We start from the raw sequence: 25,728 nt of genomic DNA, 5'->3' as shown, positions 1-25,728 counted from the left end.
TCAGTGGCATGGCTCCGTGCTGTGTGGGAATGGCTCTGCGGGATTGGTTTAAATGCTTCTCTCCCTCGTTGGCAGGAGCTGGCGGGCGCAGTCCCAGCGAATCAGCCAGCGGGACCGTCATGGGGCCTCGTTAAGTGGCTCAATTAACGTTAGATATCGGTGATGGGATCGCCAGGTCGAGCGGGAGTTGCTGCTCCCTACCAACTTAGAAACCTTTCCATTAAATCGCAACCTTAGAAATCATTTGGTTAAATCGCACCCTTAAATTCTGGAATTTTATATATATATAAGGACTTTTAAAAATAGAGTCAAGGAAATAAAAATGTTATTTTACAATAAAGGTTGTGAAAATCCCAGATTGATTTCGAAGCTTTTAACCAATGTTGTTTTTTTGTGTTGAGCAGGGTTTCCAGCTGCCAAAGCCCCCAGAGCCACCTGCTGTTGAAGTGGAGTACTACACCATTGCAGAATTCCAGACACGCATTGCCGATGGAATTAGTTTCCGTGGAGGGCAGAAAGCTGAGGTACACAGCATGTTTTAACAATCTCCAATAGAATCTGGCATCGGAGAGTTCAATTCTTATTGCAAAATGTTATGACCCTGTCCAGACCAATAATACGGAATAGCTCCCAACAAAAATGAACAAGATTTCAATTTTTATAAGTTCTGCTTTAACAATCAACCCAAAATCACAATGAATTATAAATGAGTTATAACAGACAGATTGTGGTGAAAATGAGCTGTAAATTACACTTTAAATAGCTGACATTACAAAGATAGATCTATTAATTGCTACATAGAATCTGCTCTTCTCGAGTTCTCTGCCTGAAGGCAGCTTCCACTCCCCAGGCCGGGATCTCCACCACAGGTCGGTTAAGGGAGCAAGTCCCAATTTTACTCCTGCCTGAACAGGGATTGGACCCCATGCTGTTGGCACCAATCTGATCCATCTACCCAACTGGCAAACCAGACCCCCAAGAAGTCCATGGCAACATACACTTTTACATTCATGTTATAGCCAGGAGTTTAGAGCTCATTGCAGAGGCTCTGATTTCTTTCCATCACATGTTTGATCAGGAATATCTCCGTCCGTTACTGCCTGCCATTGACATATTTTAGAAGGATTTTCAAATTGCTACACAAACTGACCATGTTGTAAATGCACCTTTCTTGGTCATCAACTGCTAGATTTAGACTCAAACGCAGACCTCCCGGCTCAGACGGAGGGTTGGTACATATTCACCCACAAAACCTCCTTTCATTTTACAAAATATGACACCAATTCCAGCCGCAAAGCCCTTCAAAACTGAACGTCCTCCAGCCAAATTCCAGCACTTTTTCTTCAAGGCTTCAACTACAATGCCATCCAAGCAATTTAACACGAGCTTCATTCCACAGGTACAACTTTCACCATAAGGCACCCTTCTCATGATCCCTCTTAGCCCTGCTCCCGGATTAATCACTGAGCCCTGCTCCCGGATTAATCACTGAGCCCTGCTCCCGGTTTAATCTCTTAGCCCTGCTCCCGGATTAACCATTTACCCCTGCTCCCGGATTAATCACTGAGCCCTGCTCCCGGATTAATCCCTTAGCCCTGCTCCCGGATTAACCATTTACCCCTGCTCCCGGATTAATCACTGACCCCTGCTGCCGGATTAATCACTGACACTGCTCCCGGATTAATCACTGAGCCCTGCTCCCGGATTAATCACTGACACTGCTCCCGGATTAACCATTTACCCCTGCTCCCGGATTAATCACTGAGCCCTGCTCCCGGATTAATCACTGAGCCCTGCTCCCGGATTAATCACTGAGCCCTGCTCCCGGATTAATCACTGAGCCCTGCTCCCGGATTAATCACTGAGCCCTGCTCCCGGATTAATCACTGAGCCCTGCTCCCGAATTAACCATTTACCCCTGCTCCCGGATTAATCACTTAGCCCTGCTCCCGGATTAACCACTTACCCCTGCTCCCGGATTAATCATTTAGTCCTGCTCCCGGATTAATCACTGAGCCCTGCTCCCGGATTAATCACTGAGCCCTGCTCCCGGATTAATCACTTAGCCGTGCTCCCGGATTAACCATTTAGCCCTGCTCCCGGATTAATCACTGAGCCCTGCTCCCGGATTAATCACTGAGCCCTGCTCCTGGATTAACCATTTACCCCTGCTCCCGGATTAATCACTGAGCCCTGCTCCCGGATTAATCACTGAGCCCTGCTCCTGGATTAATCACTGAGCCCTGCTCCCGGATTAATCACTGAGCCCTGCTCCCGGATTAATCACTGAGCCCTGCTCCCGGATTAATCACTGAGCCCTGCTCCCGAATTAACCATTTAGCCCTGCTCCCGGATTAACCATTTACCCCTGCTCCCGGATTAATCACTTAGCCCTGCTCCCGGATTAACCACTTACCCCTGCTCCCGGATTAATCATTTAGTCCTGCTCCCGAATTAACCATTTAGCCCTGCTCCCGGATTAATCATTTAGTCCTGCTCCCGAATTAACCACTTACCCCTGCTCCCGGATTAATCATTTAGTCCTGCTCCCGGATTAATCACTGAGCCCTGCTCCCGGATTAATCACTGAGCCCTGCTCCCGGATTAATCACTTAGCCGTGCTCCCGTATTAACCATTTAGCCCTGCTCCCGGATTAATCATTTAGTCCTGCTCCCGGATTAATCACTGAGCCCTGCTCCCGGATTAATCACTGAGCCCTGCTCCCGGATTAATCACTGAGCCCTGCTCCCGGATTAATCACTTAGCCCTGCTCCCGGATTAATCACTGAGCCCTGCTCCTGGATTAACCATTTAGCCCTGCTCCCGGATTAATCACTGAGCCCTGCTCCTGGATTAATCACTGAGCCCTGCTCCCGGATTAATCCCTTAGCCCTGCTCCCGGATTAATCACTGAGCCCTGCTCCCGGATTAATCACTGAGCCCTGCTCCCGGATTAATCACTGAGCCCTGCTCCCGGATTAATCACTGAGCCCTGCTCCCGGATTAATCACTGAGCCCTGCTCCGGGATTAATCACTTAGCCCTGCTCCCGGATTAATCACTGAGCCCTGCTCCCGGATTAATCACTTAGCCCTGCTCCCTGATTAATCACTGAGCCCTGCTCCCGGATTAATCACTGAGCCCTGCTCCCGGATTAATCACTGAGCCCTGCTCCCGGATTAATCACTGAGCCCTGCTCCGGGATTAATCACTTAGCCCTGCTCCCGGATTAATCACTGAGCCCTGCTCCCGGATTAATCACTGAGCCCTGCTCCCGGATTAACCATTTAGCCCTGCTCCCGGATTAATCATTTAGCCCTGCTCCTGGATTAATCACTGAGCCCTGCTCCCGGATTATTCACTGAGCCCTGATCCCGGATTAACCATTTAGCCCTGCTCCCGGATTAATCATTTAGCCCTGCTCCCGGATTAATCACTTAGCCCTGCTCCCGGATTAATCACGTAGCCCTGCTCCCGGATTAATCCCTTAGCCCTGCTCCCGGATTAATCCCTTAGCCCTGCTCCCGGATTAATCACTGAGCCCTGCTCCCGGATTAATCCCTTAGCCCTGCTCCCGGATTAATCCCTTAGCCCTGCTCCCGGATTAATCACTGAGCCCTGCTCCCGGATTAATCACTGAGCCCTGCTCCCGGATTAATCACTGAGCCCTGCTCTCTCTCTCTCTCTCACACTCTCTTCTCCCTCCTCACTCTCTCTCTCTCTCTCTCTCTCTCTCTCTCTCTCCTCCCCCCCCCCCCCCCCCCCCCCCCCCCACCCCAGCCCCCCGGTTAGATTCTCCATTCCTGAATCATGACAGGTCTCCCAAAGAGTTCACCTGGGGAGCAGAACATGCCAGGGGAGTTCAAAAGAGCAGATTGCTGTAGGGGGGGAAGATGATGCCTGGGAACTGCCCCCTGACTCTGCCCGGTGGGGGGGAGGGGGGGGGGGGGACACATACTGTGGAGGGGGCGGGTGTGCTCTGTTGTGTGGGGGACGCAGTTTTTATTTTTTTGTGTTGGTTGATGGCAGACACAGAAAGCTGCCATTGGGACCACAGCTTCCACACCATTGTTCCCAGTCTGCCTAATAATGGGACAGTTGCACCAATAACTCACACCTGCTTCCCCTCTGTTCCTGTAAACCCTGGAATTCATCATAAAAAAAGAGCTGGAAGAAATTCTGCCTTTCTGTCCAACCTTTAAATAAAAAATGACCTTTCCTTGCCTTGGAAACTGGTTTTGGGTGACAGTTTTAATTCAACTTATTTCGAAATGGTCTGCCAGGATTGAATTATTTGGCATCATTGTTTTTTAATGTGTTTGTGATAAATGTATCTACAGAAGTGTCAGGGATTTCCCAGTCTTTCATCCTCAATGCCTACAAATCCACCTTGCTGACCGTTTCCTCAACTGTGTAATTGCTAAGTCATGACTAAATCAACATTTTTATTTCCTGGGCTCTCTTTTTAAAATTCCTTATATGGTTTATAAAACTACAGGATTTAAGGGTGCAATTTAACCCAAACCTTTCTGAGTGTAATTTTCAGTGCATTTGGCAGGGTGATTGTCCCGGCTTTTTGGGTAAGATCCACAAGGGTGCGATTTAACCGCTGTACTGGACGCACCAGTTAAACAGCGGGAAAGGCCAAAATCAAAGGTGTGAATCAGTTTGCTATCTAACCAGCTATCTCCCGATGGCAGGTTTAGGATCATGCCCAGATATGACGTGTATAATCATTGACCCCAGTTAGCACCAATTCCCATCTCATTACCAAGATTCAAGTCAAATGTAACGGCCTCCTGGGAATTAACCGGCTCCCTCGTGGGGAATCACTTGGGCGTCGTTTACTACTTATTTATTTTTTAAACTGAGATGCTGGTGCAGTAGCTGATGCTAGGACCTCAGGAGGTGAGCAGTCATTTCCATTTTCATCCTGGAGCTGCTTTCCCAGAGCAAAGTGATTTGGGAGGGTGGGACAATACCGCAGGAGGGTTCGGCTTGGTTGGGGGCTGCAGCATTCCAGGCGGGGGTTGCCTGTGGGCTGCGGGGGAGGGGAGTGGGAGGGGTTTTACATCCATTGGGCATTCAAGCCATCTCTAAACTTCGAGGATACCCATAACAGTGGCATCCACAGCTGCTGCCTGTCTGTCCTACCAAATACTCACAGGACAATGTCCTGTTCCTGGTTCTTCTGAAGGTCGCTTTAACTCCCTCTGACTGTGAGCAGCCTCTAGCTTCACAGCTGAAGGCTATTGCTAATAAGGAATTGGTCTTGTTCGCTGTGAGAGCACTTCATAGCTCCAGGTTCTCACTCTCATGCATGCTCACTCTAACTGGTATGCACACGCAGTCATTCACGCATATACTCTTTTGCATGCACGCTCTTGCTGATATGCACGCACCGACATTCACACACACGCTTTCCTGCAGACGCATTGGGTGCCTTTGCACTGATGTAGGTCTGCCGCTGAGGCTACGGGATGGAGGCTGCGGGGAGGAGGGGCGGGGAGAGCTGCGGGTGGGGGAGCTGCGGGTGGGGGGGCTGTGGTGGGGGAGCTGCGGGTGGGGGGGGGCGGTGGTGGGGGAGTTGCGGGTGGGGGAGTTGCGGGTGGGGGAGCTGCGGGTGGGGGGGCTGCGGGTGGGGAGCTGCGGGTGGGGGGGGCGGTGGTGGGGGGGGCGGTGGTGGGGTCAGGGAGGGGGGGGTGGGGATGGGGCTGCAGGGAGAGCGGTGGGGGGAAATTGTGGGGAGGGGGGAGTGGGGGGGGCTGCGGAGAGCATGGGCGGGGAGGGGGGCCAGTGGTGGGGTGGTGTGGGGAGGGGCTGCAGGGAGGGCAGTGGGGGGAGGCTGTTGGGAGGGGAGGGGGGCAATGGTGGTGGGGGTGGTGGTGTGGGGACTGCGGGGAGGGGGGGTGGTGGGGGGGCTGCGGGGAGGGGCTGCGCGGTGGTGGGGGCGGTGGTGAGGGTGATGGGGGGGCTGCGGGTGGGGCGGTGGTGGGGATGGTGGGGTGAGGGGCTGCGCGGAGGTGGCTGCGCAGAGGGGGGTGGTGGGGGAGCTGCGGGTGGGGGGGCGGTGGGGGAGCTGCGGGGTGGGGAGTTGCGGGTGGGGGGGCGGTGGTGAGGGGCTGCGCAGAGGGGGGTGGTGGGGGAGCTGCGGGTGGGGGGGCGGTGGTGAGGGAGCTGCGGGGTGGGGAGTTGCGGGTGGGGGGGCAGTGGTGGGGGAGCTGCGGGTGGGGGGCGGTGGTGGGGTAGCTGCGGGTGGGGGGAGCTGCGGGTGGGGGGGCGGTGGTAGGGGAGCTGCGGGTGGGGGGGCGGTGGTGGGGGAGCTGCGGGTGGGGAGGCGGTGGTGGGGGAGCTGCGGGTGGGGGGGCGGTGGTGGGGTAGCTGCGGGTGGGGGGGGCTGCAGGTGGGGGGGCGGTGGTGGGGGAGCTGCGGGTGGGGGGGCGGTGGTGGGGGAGTTGCGGGTGGGGGGGCTGCGGGTGGGGGGGCGGTGGGGGGGGGGCTGCGGGTGGGGGGGGCGGTGGTGGGGGAGTTGCGGGTGGGGGAGCTGCGGGTGGGGGGGCTGCGGGTGGGGGAGCTGCGGGTGGGGGGGGCGGTGGTGGGGAGGCGGTGGTAGGGGAGCTGCGGGTAGGGGAGCTGCGGGTGGGGAGGCGGTGGTAGGGGAGCTGCGGGTGGGGAGTTGCGGGTGGGGGGGCGGTGGTGGGGGAGCTGCGGGGTGGGGGGGCTGCGGGTGGGGTAGCTGCGGGTGGGGGGGCTGCGGGTGGGGGAGTTGCGGGTGGGGGAGCTGCGGGTGGGGGGCGGTGGTAGGGGAGCTGCGGGTGGGGGGGCTGCGGGTGGGGGAGTTGCGGGTGGGGGAGCTGCGGGTGAGGGGGCGGTGGTAGGGGAGCTGCGGGTGGGGGGGCGGTGGTGGGGGAGCTGCGGGTGGGGGGCTGCGGGTGGGGGGGCGGTGGTGGGGGAGTTGCGGGTGGGGGGGCTGCGGGTGGGGGGGCGGTGGTGGGGGAGTTGCGGGTGGGGGAGTTGCGGGTGGGGGGCTGCGGGTGGGGGGGGCGGTGGTGGGGGAGTTGCGGGCGGGGGGGGCGGTGGTGGGGGAGCTGCGGGTGGGGGGGCTGCGGGTGGGGGGGCGGTGGTGGGGGAGTTGTGGGGAGGGGGGAGTGGGGGGGGCTGCGGAGAGCATGGGCGGGGAGGGGGGCCAGTGGTGGGGTGGTGTGGGGAGGGGCTGCAGGGAGGGCAGTGGGGGGAGGCTGTTGGGAGGGGAGGGGGGCAATGGTGGTGGGGGTGGTGGTGTGGGGACTGCGGGGAGGGGGGGTGGTGGGGGGGCTGCGGGGAGGGGCTGCGCGGTGGTGGGGGCGGGTGGTGAGGGTGATGGGGGGCTGCGGGTGGGGCGGGTGGTGGGGATGGTGGGGTGAGGGGCTGTGCGGAGGTGGCTGCGCAGAGGGGGGTGGTGGGGGAGCTGCGGGTGGGGGGGCGGTGGGGGAGCTGCGGGGTGGGGAGTTGCGGGTGGGGGGGCGGTGGTGAGGGGCTGCGCAGAGGGGGGTGGTGGGGAGCTGCGGGTGGGGGGGCGGTGGTGAGGGAGCTGCGGGGTGGGGAGTTGCGGGTGGGGGGGCAGTGGTGGGGGAGCTGCGGGTGGGGGGGCGGTGGTGGGGTAGATGCGGGTGGGGGGAGCTGCGGGTGGGGGGGCGGTGGTAGGGGAGCTGCGGGTGGGGGGGCGGGTGGTGGGGGAGCTGCGGGTGGGGAGGCGGTGGTGGGGGAGCTGCGGGTGGGGGGGCGGTGGTGGGGTAGCTGCGGGTGGGGGGGGCTGCAGGTGGGGGGGCGGTGGTGGGGGAGCTGCGGGTGGGGGGGCGGGGTGGGGGAGTTGCGGGGTGGGTGGGCTGCGGGTGGGGGGGCGGTGGTGGGGGGGCTGCGGGTGGGGGGGCGGTGGTGGGGGAGTTGCGGGTGGGGGAGCTGCGGGTGGGGGGGCTGCGGGTGGGGGAGCTGCGGGTGGGGGGGCGGTGGTGGGGAGGCGGTGGTAGGGGAGCTGCGGGTAGGGGAGCTGTGGGTGGGGAGTCGGTGGTAGGGGAGCTGCGGGGTGGGGAGTTGCGGGTGGGGGGGCGGTGGTGGGGGAGCTGCGGGGTGGGGGGGGCTGCGGGTGGGGTAGCTGCGGGTGGGGGGGGCTGCGGGTGGGGGAGCTGCGGGTGGGGGGGCGGTGGTAGGGGAGCTGCGGGTGGGGGGGCTGCGGGTGGGGGAGTTGCGGGTGGGGGAGCTGCGGGTGGGGGGGCGGTGGTAGGGGAGCTGCGGGTGGGGGGGCGGTGGTGGGGGAGCTGCGGTGGGGGGGCTGCGGGTGGGGGGGCGGTGGTGGGGGAGTTGCGGGTGGGGGGACTGCGGGTGGGGGGGCGGTGGGTGGGGGAGTTGCGGGTGGGGGAGTTGCGGGTGGGGGGGCTGCGGGTGGGGGGCGGGTGGTGGGGGAGTGCGGGAGGGGGGGCGGGTGGTGGGGGAGCTGCGGGTGGGGGGGCTGCGGGGTGGGGGGGGCGCGTGGTGGGGGAGTTGCGGGTGGGGGGCTGCGGGTGTGGGGGGCGGTGGTAGGGGAGCTGCGGGGTGGGGAGTGCGGGGTGGGGGGCGGGGTGTGGTAGGGAACTGCGGGTGGGGGGGGCGGGTGGTGGGGGAGCTGCGGGTGGGGGGGCGGGGTGGGGGAGCTGCGGGTGGGGGGGCTGCGGGTGGGGGGGCGGTGGTGGGGGAGTTGCGGGGGGGGGGCTGCGGGTGGGGGGGCGGTGGTAGGGGAGCTGCGGGTGGGGAGGCTGCGGGTGGGGGGGGCGGTGGTTAGGGGAGCTGCGGGGTGGGGAGTTGCGGGTGGGGGGGCGGTGGTAGGGAGCTGCGGGGTGGGGAGTTGCGGGTGGGGGAGTTGCGGGTGGGGGAGCTGCGGGTGGGGGGGGCGGTGGTAGGGGAGCTGCGGGTGGGGGGGCGGTGGTGGGGGAAGATGGGGTGGGGGGGCTGCGGGTGGGGGGCGGTGGTGGGGGAGTTGCGGGTGGGGGGGCTGCGGGTGGGGGGGCGGTGGTGGGGGAGTTGCGGGTGGGGGAGTTGCGGGTGGGGGGGATGCGGGTGGGGGGGCGGTGGTGGGGGAGTTGCGGGCGGGGGGGCGGTGGTGGGGGAGCTGCGGGTGGGGGGGCTGCGGGTGGGGGGGGCGGTGGTGGGGGAGTTGGGGTGGGGGGGGCTGCGTGTGGGGGGGTGGTGCGGTGGTAGGGGAGCTGCGGGGTGGGGAGTTGCGGGTGGGGGGGCGGTGGTAGGGGAACTGCGGGTGGGGGGGGCGGTGGTGGGGGAGCTGCGGGTAGGGGAGCTGCGGGTGGGGAGGCGGTGGTAGGGGAGCTGCGGGGTGGGGAGTTGCGGGTGGGGGGGGCGGTGGTGGGGGAGCTGCGGGGTGGGGGGGCTGCGGGTGGGGTAGCTGCGGGTGGGGGGGCTGCGGGTGGGGGAGCTGCGGGTGGGGGGGCGGTGGTGGGGGAGCTGCGGGTGGGGGGGCTGCGGGTGGGGGAGTTGCGGGTGGGGGAGCTGCGGGTGGGGGGGCGGTGGTAGGGGAGCTGCGGTTGGGGGGGCGGTGGTGGGGGAGCTGCGGGTGGGGGGGCTGCGGGTGGGGGGGGGCGGTGGTGGGGGAGTTGCGGGTGGGGGGGCTTGCGGGTGGGGGGCGGTGGTGGGGGAGTTGCGGGTGGGGGAGTTGCGGGTGGGGGGGCTGCGGGTGGGGGGGCGGTGGTGGGGGAGTTGCGGGCGGGGGGGGGGCGGTGGTGGGGGGGCTGCGGGTGGGGGGGCGGTGGTGGGGGAGTTGCGGGTGGGGGGGCTGCGGGTGGGGGGGCGGTGGTAGGGGAGCTGCGGGGTGGGGAGTTGCGGGTGGGGGGGCGGTGGTAGGGGAACTGCGGGTGGGGGGGCGGTGGTGGGGGAGCTGCGGGTGGGGGGCGGTGGTGGGGGAGCTGCGGGTGGGGGGGCTGCGGGTGGGGGGGCGGTGGTGGGGGAGTTGCGGGTGGGGGGGCTGCGGGTGGGGGGGCGGTGGTAGGGGAGCTGCGGGTGGGGAGGCTGCGTGTGGGGGGGGCGGTGGTAGGGGAGCTGCGGGGTGGGGAGTTGCGGGTGGGGGGGCGGTGGTAGGGGAGCTGCGGGGTGGGGAGTTGCGGGTGGGGGGGCGGTGGTAGGGGAGCTGCGGGTGGGGAGGCGGTGGTAGGGGAGCTGCGGGGTGGGGAGTTGCGGGTGGGGGGGCGGTGGTAGGGGAGCTGCGGGGTGGGGAGTTGCGGGTGGGGGGGCGGTGGTAGGGGAACTGCGGGTGGGGGGGCGGTGGTGGGGGAGCTGCGGGTTGGGCTGTGCGGCATATCACAAACTACAGCCCACAAGTGTATTTGTCAGGTCACGGATACCCTGTGTGCCCGGGCAGCTGACTATCAAATTTGAGCTGGACCAAGTCCATCAAGATGCCTGGGCTGCCGGTTAGTCTGACACCGCTGGGGTGCTGCAGCACCGGGGGCTAATTGATGGGCTACATGTCGTCTTGCCCGCACTGGGGCATCAGGGATTGGAGTTCATTAACAGGAAGGGGTTACACTCCCTGAATGTGCAATTCGTAACTACCACTTCTGGATCATGCACGTGTGAGCACGCGTCCCAGGGAGTGTGCAAGACACCTACATCCTGGAACACTCAGAGATACCTGGCATCTTCGAGGACTACCCCAGGATGACGGATTGGTTCTACGGAGATAGGGGGTATCCCTGTGAGGTCCTAGCTGATGATGCCAGTGCGGCGGCCGGAGACCAAGGTGGAGATCCGATATAACGAGGCCCATGTGGCCACCCGAGCTTTCAGTGAGCAGTGCATTGGACTGCTGAAAATGAGGTTCCAATGCTTGGACCACTCTGGCGGTGTCCTGCAGTACACCCCCTCGAGGGTCTCCCACTTTATGGTGGTCTGCTATGCCCTCCATAATCTTTGGGGCAGCAGCAGGGTGACATGCTGGAGGACGAGGAGGGGCATGTGGACTTCTTTGAGAAGGAGGAGGTGGACCAGCAGGGGATGGAGGAAGAGCCTGGAGGATGGAGGACAGGTAGAGGTAAGGATCCGGCCCAGAGGACCAGAGAGGCCCTTATCCTTGCCCGCTTCTCATAGGGACGAGGCTTTGTCTGTGAGCTTCCCCTCTTCCCTTCTCCCCCACTGCCATGTTCCACACCCCAGGGTGATGGGCCTGTGCCGGCACTGTCAGTGTATACAAGGCAGGAGAGTGATGATCACGCGCTGTGAAGTAAGCTTTGGTCTTCCACAGTATTTGCCAAAGTCTGACTCCTGTCGTTCTGCTGTTACAACACCCTGGGCAGGCACCGGTCAATTCCAGCCTCCCTTGTCCCAGAGTCCCAATACAAGTGAATTAACCAATAATTATTGTAAAAATATCTGAAATGTTTTGCCCTTGGCTGTCCCATGATTACAATCACCAGGTTTGTAAATTTAAAAACAAATACTTTCCATAACAAGAACAAATATGAAATATGCAGTGAATACAGCTGCTTAACGACAAGCTAATACCTGACTCCCGTGTTAACTGTCCCACCTTCTACCTACAGTAAGAAGTCTTACAACACCAGGTTAAAGTCCAACAGGTTTGTTTTGAATCCCTCTCCACCCTGTGCCCTAGCGTGACGCGGGGACTTGTTAGAATACTTAACTCTTGAGAAGGTTAAGTTTAAACTGAGGGGAAGCTCGGAGGGGTTCTACAAGTCATGGGCACTATTTATTATGCACTTTGAAGAACTGGATAACATCGAACATTAGTTGGGGGGTGGGGGTGGGAAGGTTGGGGGGAGGGGGGCTGTGTATATTAAGGATGACTATGGGTAATTGTCATTTGTTTATGTAAACATGCGGGCTGATGTTTGGGGGTTAGTGGGAGGATGGGATTGTTGTTATTGTTATGGGGATTGACATATCTGTTGCTGATTATTGTTTATTGTTGGTGGGTGTAAATTCGGGCGAAAATGTGAAAAAGGAGGAGAATAAAAATGTTTTTTAAAAAAAGGTTTGTTTTGAATCACTATGGAGTACTGCTCCCTCCTCAGGAGAATGGGTTCCAGAAACATATAGACAAAGTCAAAGATGCAAGATGATACTTTGAATGCGAGTCTTTGCAAGTAATTAAGTCTTTACAGGTCTAAACGGAACTGGAGAGAGGGATTATCACAGGTTAAAGAGATGTGAATTGTCTCAGTTGGTAGGATTTCGCAAGCCCAGGCCAGATGGTGGGGGATGAATGTAATGCGACATGAATCCAAGGTCCCAGTTGAGGCTATATTCATGAGTGTGGAACTTGGCTATAAGTTTCTGCTCGGCGATTCTGCGTTGTTGTGCGTCCTGAAGGCCGCCTTGGAGAACACTTACCTGAAGAACAGAGGCTGCATGCCCTTTATGGCTGAATGGAGTGGAACATTCCTGCCTGATGATTGTTGCTCGATGTCTGTTTGTACGTTGTCGCAGTGTCTGCATGGTCTTGCCAATGTACCAAGGTTTGGGACATCCTTTCCTGCAGTGTATGAGGTAGACAACGTTGGCCGAGTCGCACGAGTATGTCCCACGTACCTGGTGGGTGGTGTTCTCACGTGTAATGCTGATACCCATGTCAATGATCTGGCACGTCTTGCAGAGATTGCCATGGCAGGGTTATGTGGTGTCGCGGTCGCTGTTCCGAAGGCCACAAAATTATGAGGGGCATAGACAGAGTGGATAGTCGGAGCCTTTTCCCCAGGGTAGAGGGGTCAATTACTAGGGGGCATAGGTTTAAGGTGCGAGTGGCAAGGTTTAGAGTATATGTACGAGGCAAGTTTTTTACACAGAGGGTAGTGGGTGTCTGGAACTCGCTGCTGGAGGAGGTGGTGGAAGCAGGGACGATAGTGACATTTAAGGGGCATCTTGACAAATACATGAATAGGATGGGAATAGAGGGATATGGACCCAGGAAGTGGGTAGTTCGTTGCAAACAATTATGCGGTTGATTGAAGGCAAGTAGTGGGGTGTGAGGATGACCTTGGCAAGATGTTTGTCTTCATTGATGGCGTGTTGAAGGCTGCGAAGAAGATGTCGTAGTTTCCCGACTCCAGGGAAGTACTAGACGACGAAGGGTACTCTGTCAGTTCTGTCCCGTGTTTGTCTTCTGAGGAGGTCGGTCCGGTTTTTGCTGTGGCGCGTTGGAACTGTCGATCGATGAGTCGAGCGCCATATCCCATTCGTACGAGGGCATATGTCAGCATCTGTAGATGTCTGTTATGCTCCTCCTCGTCTGAGCAGATCCTGTGTATACGGCGGGCTTGTCCATAGAGGATGGCTTCTTTAATGTGTTTAGGGTGGAAGCTGGAGAAGTGGAGCATCGTGAGGTTATCCGTGGGCTTGCAGTAAAGCGAAGTGCTGAAGTGACCGTCCCTGATGGAGATGAATGTGTCCAAGAATGCAACCGATTCTGGAGAGTAGTCCATGGTGAGTCTGATGTAGGATGGAACTTATTGATGTCATTGTGTAGTCGTTTCAGTGATTCTTCGCTGTGAGTCTGAAAAAAAAAAATGTCATCAATGTATCTGGTGTATAACGTCGGTTGAAGGTCCTGTGCGGTGAGGAGGTCTTGTTCAAACTTGTGCATGAAGATGTTGGCATATTGAGGTGCAAATTTGGTCCCCATGGCTGTTCCGTGTGTCTGGATGAAGAACTTGGTTGTCGAACAAAGAGCAAAGAAAAGTACAGCACAGGAACAGGCCCTTCAGCCCTCCAAGCCCGTGCCGACCATGCTGCCCGACTAAACTACAATCTTCGACACTTCCTGGGTCCGTATCCCTCTATTTTCATCCTATTCATGTATTTGTCAAGATGCCCCTTAAATGTCTCTATTGTCCCTGCTTCCACCACTTCCTCTGGCATCGAGTTCCAGGCACCCACTACCCTTTGTGTAAAAAAACTTGCCTCGTACATCGACTCTAAACCTTGCCCCTCGCACCTCAAACCTATGCCCCCTAGTAATTGACCACTCTACCCTGGGGAAAAGCCTCTGACTATCCACTCTGTCTATGCCCCTCATAATTTTGTAGACCTCTATCAGGTCGCCCCGCAACCTCCGTCGTTCCAGTGAGAACAAACCGAGTTTATTCAACCGCTCCTCATAGCTAATGCCCTCCATACCAGGCAACATCCTGGTAAATCTCTTCTGTACCCTCTCTAACGCCTCCACATCCTTCTGGTAGTGTGGCGACCAGAATAAAACACTATACTCCAAGTGTGGCCTCACTAAGGTTCTATACAGCTTCAACATGACTTGCCAATTCTTATACTCAATGCCCCGGCCAATGAAGGCAAGCATGCCATATGCTTTCTTGACGACCTTCTCCACCTGTGCTGCCACTTTCAGTGACTGTGGACCTGTACACCTAGATCTCTCTGACTTTCAATAAACTTGAGGGTTCTATCATTCACTGTATATTCCCGACCTGCATTAGACCTTCCAAAATGCATCATCTCACATTTGTCCGGATTAAACTCCATCTGCCATCTCTCCGCTCAAGTCTCCAAATGATCTCAATCCTGCTGTATCCTCTGACAGTCCTCATCGCTATCCACAATTCCACCAACCTTTGTGTCGTCTGCAAACTTACTAATCAGACCAGTTACATTTTCCTCCAAATCAATTATATACTACGAACAGCAAAGGTCCCAGCACTGATCCCTGTGGAACGCCACTAGTCACAGCCCTCCAATTAGAAAAGCACCCTTCCATTGCTACTCTCTGCCTTCTATGACCTAGCCAGTTCTGTATCCATCTTGACAGCTCACCCCTGATCCCAGGTGACTTCACCTTTTGTACCAGTCTACCATGATGGACCTTGTCAAAGGCCTTACTGAAGTCCATATAGACAACATCCACTGCCCTACCTGTATCAATCATCTTTGTGACCTCTTCGAAAAACTCTATCAGGTTAGTGAGACACAACCTCCCCTTCACAAAGCCATGCTGCCTCTCGCTAATACGTCCATTTGCTTCCAAATGGGAGTAGATCCTGTCTCGAAGAATTCTCTCCAGTAATTTCCCTACCACTGATGTAAAGCTCACCGGCCTGTAGTTCCCTGGATTATCCTTGCTACCCTTCTTATACAAAGGGACAACATTGGCTATTCTCTAGTCCTCTGGGACATCATCTGAAGACAGTGAGGATCCAAAGATTTCTGTCAAGGCCTCAGCAATTTCCTCTCTAGCCTCCTTCAGTATTCTGGGGTAGATCCCATCAGGCCATGTGGACTTATCTACCGTAATATTTTCAAGACGCCCAACACCTCGTCATTTTGGATCTCAATGTGACCCAGGCTATCTACACACCCTTCTGCAGGCACAACATCCACCAATTCCTTCTCTTTGGTAAATACTGATGCAAAGTATTCTTTTAGTACCTCGCCCATTTCCTCTGGTTCCACACATAGATTCCCTAGCCTATCCTTCAGTGGCCAACCCTTTCCTCTTGCTTTTTATGTACGTGTAAAAAGCCTTGGGATTTTCCTTAACCCTAGTTGCCAATGTCTTTTTGTGATCTCTTCTAGCCCTCCTGACTCCTTGCTTAAGTTCCTTCCTACTTTCCTTATATTCCACACAGGCTTCGTCTGTTCCCAGCCTTCTAGCCCTGACAAATGCCTCCTTTTTCTTTTTGACGAGATCTACAATATCTCTCGTTATCCATGGTTCCTGAAATTGCCATATTTATCCTTCTTGCTCACAGGAACATCCCGGTCCTGAATTCCTTTCAACTGACACTTAAAGCCTCCCACATGCCAGATGTTGATTTACCCTTAAACATCCGCCCCCAATCTAGGTTCTTCAGTTCCCGCCTAATATTGTTATAATTAGCCTTCCCCAATTTAGCACATTCACCCTATGACCACTCTTATCCTTGTCCAACTGGAGGCCGCCGTCATCTCCTTCGTGGCGGGTTCCAAGTTGGCCTCCAGCTCATCCTCTTTCTTGATGAATCCAGTGGGGCCCTGGGGGTCTCCATGGGATGGACGGGCAGCTGGAGTGAGTTCCACGGGCCTCTGCGTTATCAGGCTCCGCCAGTACAGGCGGCTCCCCATTGGCTGCAGCATGGCTTCCACACCCTCGGCAATGCTCCTCTGTGACTCACCACACTCTGCAATACCTCAGAATGTCCGCCTGCATCAGGATCACGTCCCTCAGCACTGGGAAAAGCTCTGCAGTGCCTCGGCAATGTCCACCTACGTCTGGGACATGTCCCATATCTCTCATTGACTGAGACATGATGTCAAAGCTCTCAGTCATGGTCGCCACAAACTGAGCGAAGCCTTGGATACCAGTATATAGGGGATGATTTAGCACAGTGGGCTAAATAGATGGCTTTTAAAGCAGACCCAGGCAGTCCAGCAGCGTGGATTCAATTCTCGTATCAGCCTCCCCGAACAGGTGTCGGAATGTGGCGACTAGGGGCTTTTCACAGTAACTTCATTTGAAGCCTACTTGTGACAATAAGCGATTTTCATTTCATTTCATTTCATTTTTCAGTACTCAAGACGTGGACGTAGTGCTCCAGGCTTTCCACCACCCTAGCAATGTTGGCCTCAGTGCCAAGCATTCATCATTTCCTGTGCCCGTAGCCTTTGGGGCTCCTCTAATTGGCTGTGCACCGACTAGAGTGTCGCTGACATCCACTCATGACACCGTCATTGTCCTTGTTTCTGCATCAGCTGTGGGATAACCTTGACCGGAGACTTGACATCTGATTGAGACTCTGCTGAATCCTGGGATCTCACAGACCTCTGACTGCTGACTCCCCTGGACATTCCAATCTCCACCCGAGGTGCATCAGCTTCTGTGTGGTACTCACCAGATTGTACCCCAGAATCCGGTCACAATGTCACCGAGGTGCGTGTCTCTGCGCTGGTGGAAGGTGCGGATGAGAGCTGTGACGCATAGATGGTGGTCTGCTCGGAGCTATCCTCTGAAGTTGTCTCTCGGGTAGCGGGGGCAATGACGATGCTGGATGGCCCGGCCCCATCCGATGGAAATCCTACGAGAATGGGCATGTGGTCAGTGAGAGGGAAGGATAAATTTTTCTGACTTGAACAACTCACTTGATACAGGTGACATTGATGCTGATCCTTCAGTGGAACAGTGTGCTGCATCTCAAATCCAATGCATCCGGAAGCCTGACCAGATCAGTATCACCTAATGGCTCATTTAAATATGTAGGGGGCGGCAAGTGGTGCAGTGGTTACCACTGGGACTACGGTGCTGAGGATCTGGGTTCGAATCCCGGCCCTGGGTCACTGTCCGTGTGGAGTTTGCCCATTCTCCCCGTGTATACTTGGGTGCTCAGCTCTTGGGAGCTGAGTCCACAAAAGATCAGCCATGATCTTATTGAATGGCGGAGCAGGCTCGAGGGGCCAGATGGCCTACTCCTGCTCCTAGTTCTTATGTTCTTATGTTTCACCTCCACACCCAAAGATGTGCAGGGTAGGTGGATTTGCCACGCTGAATTGCCCCTTAATTGGAAAAAAAAAATTAGATACTCTAAATCATAACAAAAATGTAAATATGTAGATCTCGTTAGATCTCACGAGGATTTCCGAGCGTCGTAAATCCCACGAGATTTAATGACCTCGTCATGCCACCAAGTCGAGCTTGACGATGCTAATCGATTACTCCCTAAATCTTTCTGAACCACTCAGCAATGTTGGTGCACTTTCAAATATTTTAACAACTAACCTAAAGTGTGCTTATGATCGAGGATTAGCGACAAAACTATATGGATATGTACATTCTATATGTATATTCTGTATACAAAACTATATGGATATGTACATTCTATATGTATATTCTGTATACAAAACTATATGGATATGTACATTCTATATGTATATTCTGTATACAAAACTATATGGATATGTACATTCTATATGTATATTCTGTATACAAAACTATATGGATATGTACATTCTATATGTATATTCTGTATACAAAACTATATGGATATGTACATTCTATATGTATATTCTGTATACAAAACTATATGGATATGTACATTCTATATGTATATTCTATATACAAAACTATATGGATATGTACATTCACTTGTAGCACTAGAAATGATGCACTATCTTTGTTTAATTAACCTTTGGTACCTGTCTGAAGTAATTGTTTACATATTTAATCCTTAGGTCATTGAGAAAAACTTAGGTGGCTGGTGGTATGTGCAGATTGGACAGCAGGAAGGTTGGGCACCATCTTCATACATTGACAAGAGGAAAAAGCCAAATCTATCGAGGAGAAGCAGCACGCTAATCCGGCCAAAAATCCCTCCCCCGGCACCACCCACCAAAAACAAGCCAAACTCCGAGGAAAAGGATCTAGAAAATGAGAGTGAATGCATGCAGCAAAAACCCAAGTTCGAGGAACCAGAGTATGATATTCCTTCTACAATCTTTGAACCTGAGCTCCAGACTGGATTGAAGTTGGATGCTGATGAGCAGACAGAGGAACTTTCATTAACTCAGGACCAGGCCGAGTCCAGCCAGAACCCAAGCAAAACATGCCCACTATCCACACTGCCAAAAGTCCGCTTTGAAGTGAGTGAATCTTCAGAAAACTTGTCTCTTGATGACCAGCTGGTACATCCACCCAGTAATAAGGAATCCAACCAGGACGACAGCATCAATAGTTTAGAATGTAATCGGGCTTATGAAATTGTCACTCAAGTTGCTGCTACACACCCAGCATCTGAGACCAAGAATTCACAAAAAAACATTTCACCAAAACACTCTCCAAAAGATCTTCAGTTAAAATCCGAGAAAAAAATTGATGCTCGAAAAAATGGTGAGAATTTCTGCAAATCTACCTTTGATATAAATGCCTGCACCGCAACGAAAACTGTGCCAAAGAAAGACAAGGAAGTGTCTGAAACAAATACACATACAGAGCAGAATGCTACCCCCAGTCCCATAACCAGACCAAAGCCCTCTGTGAGACCAAAGCCTTTACTGGTGAAACCAGAAGCACAAGCTATGGAGATCAGCACCATCAGGCGGCAGCTACGGCCCACAGGACAGCTGAAACACAGCTCCAAAGGAGCAAAAACTGATGATGCAGAAACTATCTCATTAACATCGTCTGAAAATTCAGAAGACTCTTTAACTAAAAGTACAGTGGATCTTACTACAAATACTTTGCCCATCCAAGCTGGATTAGCAAGACTGGAAGCAGAGTCACTCTGCCAGTACAAAACAGTGGATAAATATGAAAAAGTTCAGGATAATGAAATCAGTTTCCCAGCAGGAATAATGGTAGAGGTTCTGGAAAAACAGGACAGTGGTTGGTGGTTTATTAGAATTGGCGATGCTGAGGGCTGGGCCCCTGTCTTCTATTTGGAGAATGTTAGTGGCAAACCATCAGAGATTCCCAGAGAGCCTGAAACATCAGCGAGGTCAGTGAATGAAAATCAACTTAACAACATGGAGAAAATAGACAACAAGGTCCAGGCATTAAACAACATCAACCTTGGTCGAAAGAGAGCAACACCCCCAATTCCTGCAAAGCCCCCTGGTGGATTTACTAGGCTGGGGGGAGGCATGAATGGTCCAGTAAAAATGAGGAATGGGTTGAAACAGGCAGCTGTGAGGCCACAATCTGTTTTTGTTTCCCCCTCGAGCAAAGAAAGTAACAACCTTGTTGGCTCACTCAGGAGGAATGAATCTATGACGTGCCACGAGAATATCAGGTCCACAGTGAACATTCGCCGTAATGCATCTTTCAACAATATCCGGTTATGGAAAAAGAGTGAGGAGTCTGACACGCTACACTCAGCTACAGTGTCAGTTCCCAGCCAGGCAAAGATCAGACCTTCGGAAAGGTGTGGAGTAAATGAATCTAATGCCATGGACAGAACTTCCCCAAAAAATGGAATTCCTGTGTCAGCTGTGAGACCAAAGGCAGTGTGCATCCAGGGGAAACCACAGTTCATTCAGAATAACTGGAGAGAGGTGTACGTTACAATCGCTGAGTATCAGGGAGATGAGGAGACCATGGGTTTTCAAGAAGGCTGCTCTGTGGAGGTGCTGGAACGTAATCCCAATGGTTGGTGGTACTGTCAAAAAATAGATAGTGGATGCCCTCAAAAGGGCTGGGTGCCTTCAAATTATTTAGAAAAGAAGTACTAATATTTCTTTTTATATATATATATTTTTAATTTATAGATGCAATGTGCATTTTCTAATGGGACTGTCAGGCAGACATTGCAAGCCTAAAATGGAATAAATGTCGCTATATTTCAACTGCTGGATTGCTGAGTTAGTTTATACCAGTGAGATGGTAACATTAAGGTTATTGAGTATGTGGAAAGCCACTTGTAGACAACTGGAATTGTGTAGTGTTCTACACATGGTGAGTTCAGGACACTAAAGTGTCTAAGTAGAGTTAATAGTTTACAGCTGGACAAAGGAGAATTGCATTTTCCATATGCAACAGATTTACTCAAAAGCCGGACCTTTGAGCAGAACTGGATGTTTTAAATTAATTATTATTGTTATATTATTTACTTCTAACAGAATAGGCAGGAGTTATTCTGGACTTTTTTCACTGGTGCCTTTAGTATGCCCAAAGTACATAAAACTGAACATTGCCATTCTTGAAACTGTGCCAAAAATGTAGGAAGTCAGTCTGTTAGAAATGTTTTTGACTTGATGGGGTCTCCACAGCCTCAAGGTTATTGTGTAGTGTGATGTTGGGGGAGACTAAATGGAACCAACATCATCGGCAGAGACAGGTGAGTCAGAAATGCCCAATATTTGCGGATGTGCAGAGATGCTGGTCACATTGACAAACTGTTTCACAGTATTTGCTATTTTGTTGTTTCTTCACAAGTTTTCTCTGATTTTGCCAAAGAGATTCTAGCCATGTTTATGCTCTTGCTTTAGTTACTCACACCACAAAACGCTCCAGAGTTACAATAGTAAAGTTAGAGCCTTCTCTATAGTGGCCCGACATTATTGGTCCCTGTTTGTACTTGGAATGTTATTGAGCTGAAGTTTTCAGCAGAGTTCCTGATATTCAGAAAGGACCCCAACATGCTCTGTCTACGTCCTTTACTTGGATCAAATCTATGCAGCCCAAATAAATCTCAAATGTAATATTTTTAATCACATCACACACAAAAAAATTCACACTGCTTAATAAGAGACAGAGAACCTCAGAAGCTTGAGTAATGTGAGCTTTATCTGCAGTTTCTTGATATAGTTTATTTATTTATAAAATATTTTCTACTAGTTTTTTGTGTAATTTCTCCAGAGGAGGGAAGATCTTTTGTATATAGTATTGTTGCAGAGCGTTGATTAAACAAGGTCATTAACAAGAAACTTGCGACCTGGTTCACAGGTGACCGTAGAGAGAAAAAGTCTGGTAAAAGATGCAACTTTTTCTGCTACACACCATATTGCATTTTCTCCCTTGTTACCAACAGAGAATGTGACTCAGGAGTCCATCGTTGGATACTTAACACTGCAAGGGATTACTGAAGGGATATGACTCTGGAGATTCGATTCTATAAACTGAGGTATATGTTGGTACCATAGTGCATTAATTGGGTTTCTCAATGTGTTATAGTTATATGACTCTTTTTAATAGAAATGAGAGACGCCAATTAAAAATTGCAATGACTTTTGCTGTGGCTAAGAGTGACACATGGGCTAGAAACTTTCAGGCAGTGTTGGGAGCTGGAATGATATGATGTTTCCTCGTCAGCTGGGCACATTACTCAGCACAGTATTGCTCAATGCTATTTGATAAAACGTTTTGCAACTAGCTTTGCTTTGCTATCATTACTCTATAGATACTAATGCTGTTCAAATTGTCACATTGGTAGATGATGTTCAACCATTTGTTCTGGGAACTGAGAAGAGTCCCGTTTATTTGACTATTTTTGTCGGAGACACACAATCCTTTAAACCTCAGTGGTCCTCTCTTTCATTGGCTGTTCAGGAATAAAGTATTTCTTAAATTATGTAATGCACATCTTGTAATCATTCTTAACGTTATATAGTGTATAACACAAATTGAAAGGAATGAAAGTTTACAGAGGTGTGCTGGGTAAATTACAGATATGTTAAAATTCAACTGAACAGCCAGTTACTGCCAGATGAGACTCAGAATTATTACGTCATGGATGGCTGCATTCCTTTAAACTAAATGTGTCTTTTTTTTTAAAAGCATACAACTTTTCTGAAAATAGCTTCAGGTTTAGAAGCATCCACTTTTCTAATATCGGTTGACTGTTTAGCTCACAGGGCTAATCGCTGGCTTTGAAAGCAGACCAAGGCAAGCCAGCAGCACGTTTCGATTCCCGTAACAGCCTCCCCGAACAGGCGCCGGAATATGGCGACTAGGGGCTTTTCACAGTAACTTCATTTGAAGGCTACTCGTGACAATAAGCGATTTTCATTTCATTTCAACATACGTACTTCAATAAACCCTCTTCCGTATTTTATAACTAATTTTTGAGATGTTGCAAGATTTCATAAATTTATTCTGAATGCGTCTAAGCAATAAGCCCAAACCTGTCCATTCCTATCGGCCCATTCCTGGATTCTTACAGCTTCAAGCTTTTACTACACAAGGGAATTTTGTATAATCAGCATAGAATTTCCATATTCCTGAAATATAGGTAGATTATGCATGTAAATATAAAAAATAGCTAGATTCAGGACTTCATCAGTTTCAGTTTATGTTCTTGTATCAGATATCATTATTTAGAATTATTTACTTTCTGTTTTTGTATTAAAATTTATACCATTTAAGTCATGAAATGAGGAAACGTGCAATATAGAATTGGTGTAAATTATTGAGGGTAAACTTTGATATTAGGCAGTTGATGGACATTTAATGAAGGTTAATTAATGCTCTTGCAATTCGAAATAGGGTGTTTTAACAGCTTCTCCGCAGGAGCAAACTTGCAATAAATCTAGGAAGAGACAAGAAGTTGAGGTTGGCAGAGTGCGATTGGGATGTTACGTGTCATGAATGTGTATGGTGTATTATGAAAAGTGGGTAAACTTAGCTTTAATGAGCATGCATTAGTGAAATGAGACAAAATGGAATAGTGATCAGAGTGTTATCTCAGCCACTGCCTTTGGAATCCTGATTTCAATCTAGATCGGGAAACGGAGAGCAAGATTTATTTTTTTGTTTTGAAAGTAACTTGTGCAACTAAGTACTGATGATTCCTAGTCTTGTTTTATAATGGCATGGTCCTGTTGGATAATAGTACAGTCCATTTACATTCTGCTTTGTAATATCAAACAATGATCTGACTGTATCATAATTTACAAATAAACTGTGTCGGGTTGAGCTATTGGCACCACTGTGTAATTTTTGTGCAGCGCACAATTAGCCTGGCCATCCAAAGTGCAAGGCGGTGTGGTGCGAGAGTGAGATTCTTTTTGTGGAATGTACAGTATCTAAGGAAATGGGGGGGGGGGGGGGGGGGTCAAGATTCACTATCACCTTTATCCACTCCCCGGGTTCAGTCTTATTTCTGATGGTTGTTAACAACAGGATCATGGTTAGCAAAAGAACATTTTGTGATTCTGGAAATTATTTCCACTTAAAATTGATACTTGGGTATGATTTCAGGGTTTGAGTAGTGAGCAAGAGAAGATGGCATTGTCTGCAGGGGCATGATGAGTAAATTGGAGCCTAAACATGTTAGAAAATCAACGAATCAAAGAGTGATTACAGCACAGAAGGAGGCCATTCAGTATGTCACATCTATTCCACCAATCAGTCCCACACCTCAGTCCTTTTCCTGTAGCCCTGCAAAGATTTCCTCTTCAGGTGCCTATCCAATCCCCCACTGAAAGCTAAATCTGCCTCTCCTGCAGTTTTAGGCAATGCAATCCAGACCCTGACCGCTCACTGTGCAGAAAGGTATTTTCAAAACTCCTCATTGATTCTTTTGCCATCACCCTATCTGGCTCTCGACCTTTCTGCCAATGGAAACAATTTATCTCAATTAGCTCTGCCTGGATCCCTTATAATTTTGGACATTTCTATCAAATCTCCTCTCAACCTTCTCTTCTCTACGAAAAACAGCCAATTCATCCACTTAACTGAACCATGGAACCATTCTCATAAAGCATTTCTGCATTCTCTATGGCCGTCACATCCTCCTTAAAGTGCGGGGTCCATAACTGAACACAATCCTCTCGTTGAGGCAGAACCAGTTTTTTTTTAAAGGTTTATCATCACTTCCTTGCTTTTGCACTTTCTGCCTCTATTTATAAAGCCTGTATGCTGTTTGCTCTTTATCACTTTGCTTCTTTCAACAATTTATGGACAGAACTCTAACCCAGTAAGATCAAAAGACATGGGAGCAGAATTAGGCCACTCGGCCCATCGAGTCTGCTCCCCCATTCAATCATGGCTGATATTTTTCTTATTCCCATTCTCCTGCCTTCTCCTCATAACCTCTGATCCCCTTAGTAATCAAGAACCTATCTATCTCTGTCTTAAAGACACTCAGTGATTTGGCCTCCACAGCCTTCTGCGGCAAAGCGTTCCACAGATTCACCACCCTCTGGCTGAAGAAATTCCTCCTCATCTCTGTTTTAAAGGATTGTCCCTTTAGTCTGAGATTGTGTCCTCTGCTTCTAGTTTTTCCTACTCATGGAAACATCCTCTCCACATCCACTCGATCTAGGTCTCGCAGTATCCTGTAAGTTTCAATAAGGTCCCCCCTCATCCTTCTAAACTCCAACGAGTACAGACCCAGAGTTCTCAACTGTTCCTCAAGCGGCAAGCTCTTCATTCCAGGGATCATTCTTATGAACCTCCTGTGGATACTTTCCAAGGCCAGCACATCCTTCCTTAGGTACGGGGCCCAAAACTGCTCACAATACTCCAAATGGGGTCTGACCAGAGCCTTATACAGCCTCAGAAGTACCTCCCTGGTCTTGTATTCTAACCCTCTCACATGAATGCTAACATTGCATTTGCCCTCCTAACAGCCGACTGAACCTGCACGTTAACCTTGAGAATCTTGAACAGGGAATCCTAAGTCCGTTTGTGCTTCTGATTTGCTAAACATTTCCCCATTGAGAAAATAATCTGTGCCTCTATTACTCCTTCCAAAGTGCATAACCTCACACTTTTCCACATTGTATTCCATCTGCCACTTCTTTGCCCGCTCTCCTCGCCTGTCCAAGTCCTTCTGCAGCCCCCTTGCTTCCTCAATATTACCTGTCCCTCTACAGATCTTTGTATCATCTGCAAACTTAGCAACAGTGCCTTCAGTTCCTTCTTCCAGATCATTAATGTATATTGTGAAAAGTTGTGGTCCGAGCACAGACCCCTGAGGCACACCACTAGGCACCGGCTGCTATCCTGAAAAAGACCCTTTATCCCCACCCTCTGCCTTCTGCCAGTCAGCCAATCCTCAACCATGCCAGGATCTTACCATTAACACCGTGGGCTCTTAACTTATTTAACAGTCTACTATGTGGTGCCTTGTCAAAGTCCTTCTGGAAATCTAAATAAATTACGTCCACTGGTTCTCCTTTGTCTAACTTCCTTGTTACCTCCTCAAATAACTCTTCACAGATTTGTCAGACATGACCTCTCCTTGACGAAGGCGTGCTGACTCAGTCCTATTTTATCATGCACTTCCAAGTACTCTGTGATCTCATCTTTAATAACGGACCCTAAAATCTTACTAA

The 25,728-nt window shown here is 52.0% G+C and overlaps 1 protein-coding gene across 3 annotated transcripts in view; it reads left to right on the top strand.

Moving 5' to 3' along the window:
* The window catches only part of sh3pxd2aa (SH3 and PX domains 2Aa), a 367,257-nt gene extending 342,771 nt beyond the window's left edge, over window positions 1-24,486 (top strand). For 2 of the 3 annotated variants that reach the window (XM_038822070.1, XM_038822068.1), the window contains 2 exons: window positions 405-524; window positions 18,187-21,179. In XM_038822070.1, coding sequence (XP_038677998.1) covers window positions 405-524; window positions 18,187-20,181 — 2,115 coding nt within the window. In that variant the 3' untranslated portion in view covers window positions 20,182-21,179. Of the gene's footprint in view, window positions 1-404; window positions 525-18,186; window positions 21,180-21,479 lie in introns of those variants that run through there. The other variant, XM_038822069.1, reaches the window with a different exon arrangement.
* Window positions 24,487-25,728: the final 1,242 nt, after the last annotated feature.

Source organism: Scyliorhinus canicula, chromosome 16 (genome assembly GCF_902713615.1).
Source record: "Scyliorhinus canicula chromosome 16, sScyCan1.1, whole genome shotgun sequence".
NCBI lineage: Eukaryota > Metazoa > Chordata > Chondrichthyes > Carcharhiniformes > Scyliorhinidae > Scyliorhinus > Scyliorhinus canicula.
Note: the sequence above shows the minus strand (reverse complement) of the source record. Positions and strands in the feature narration are given on the sequence as shown.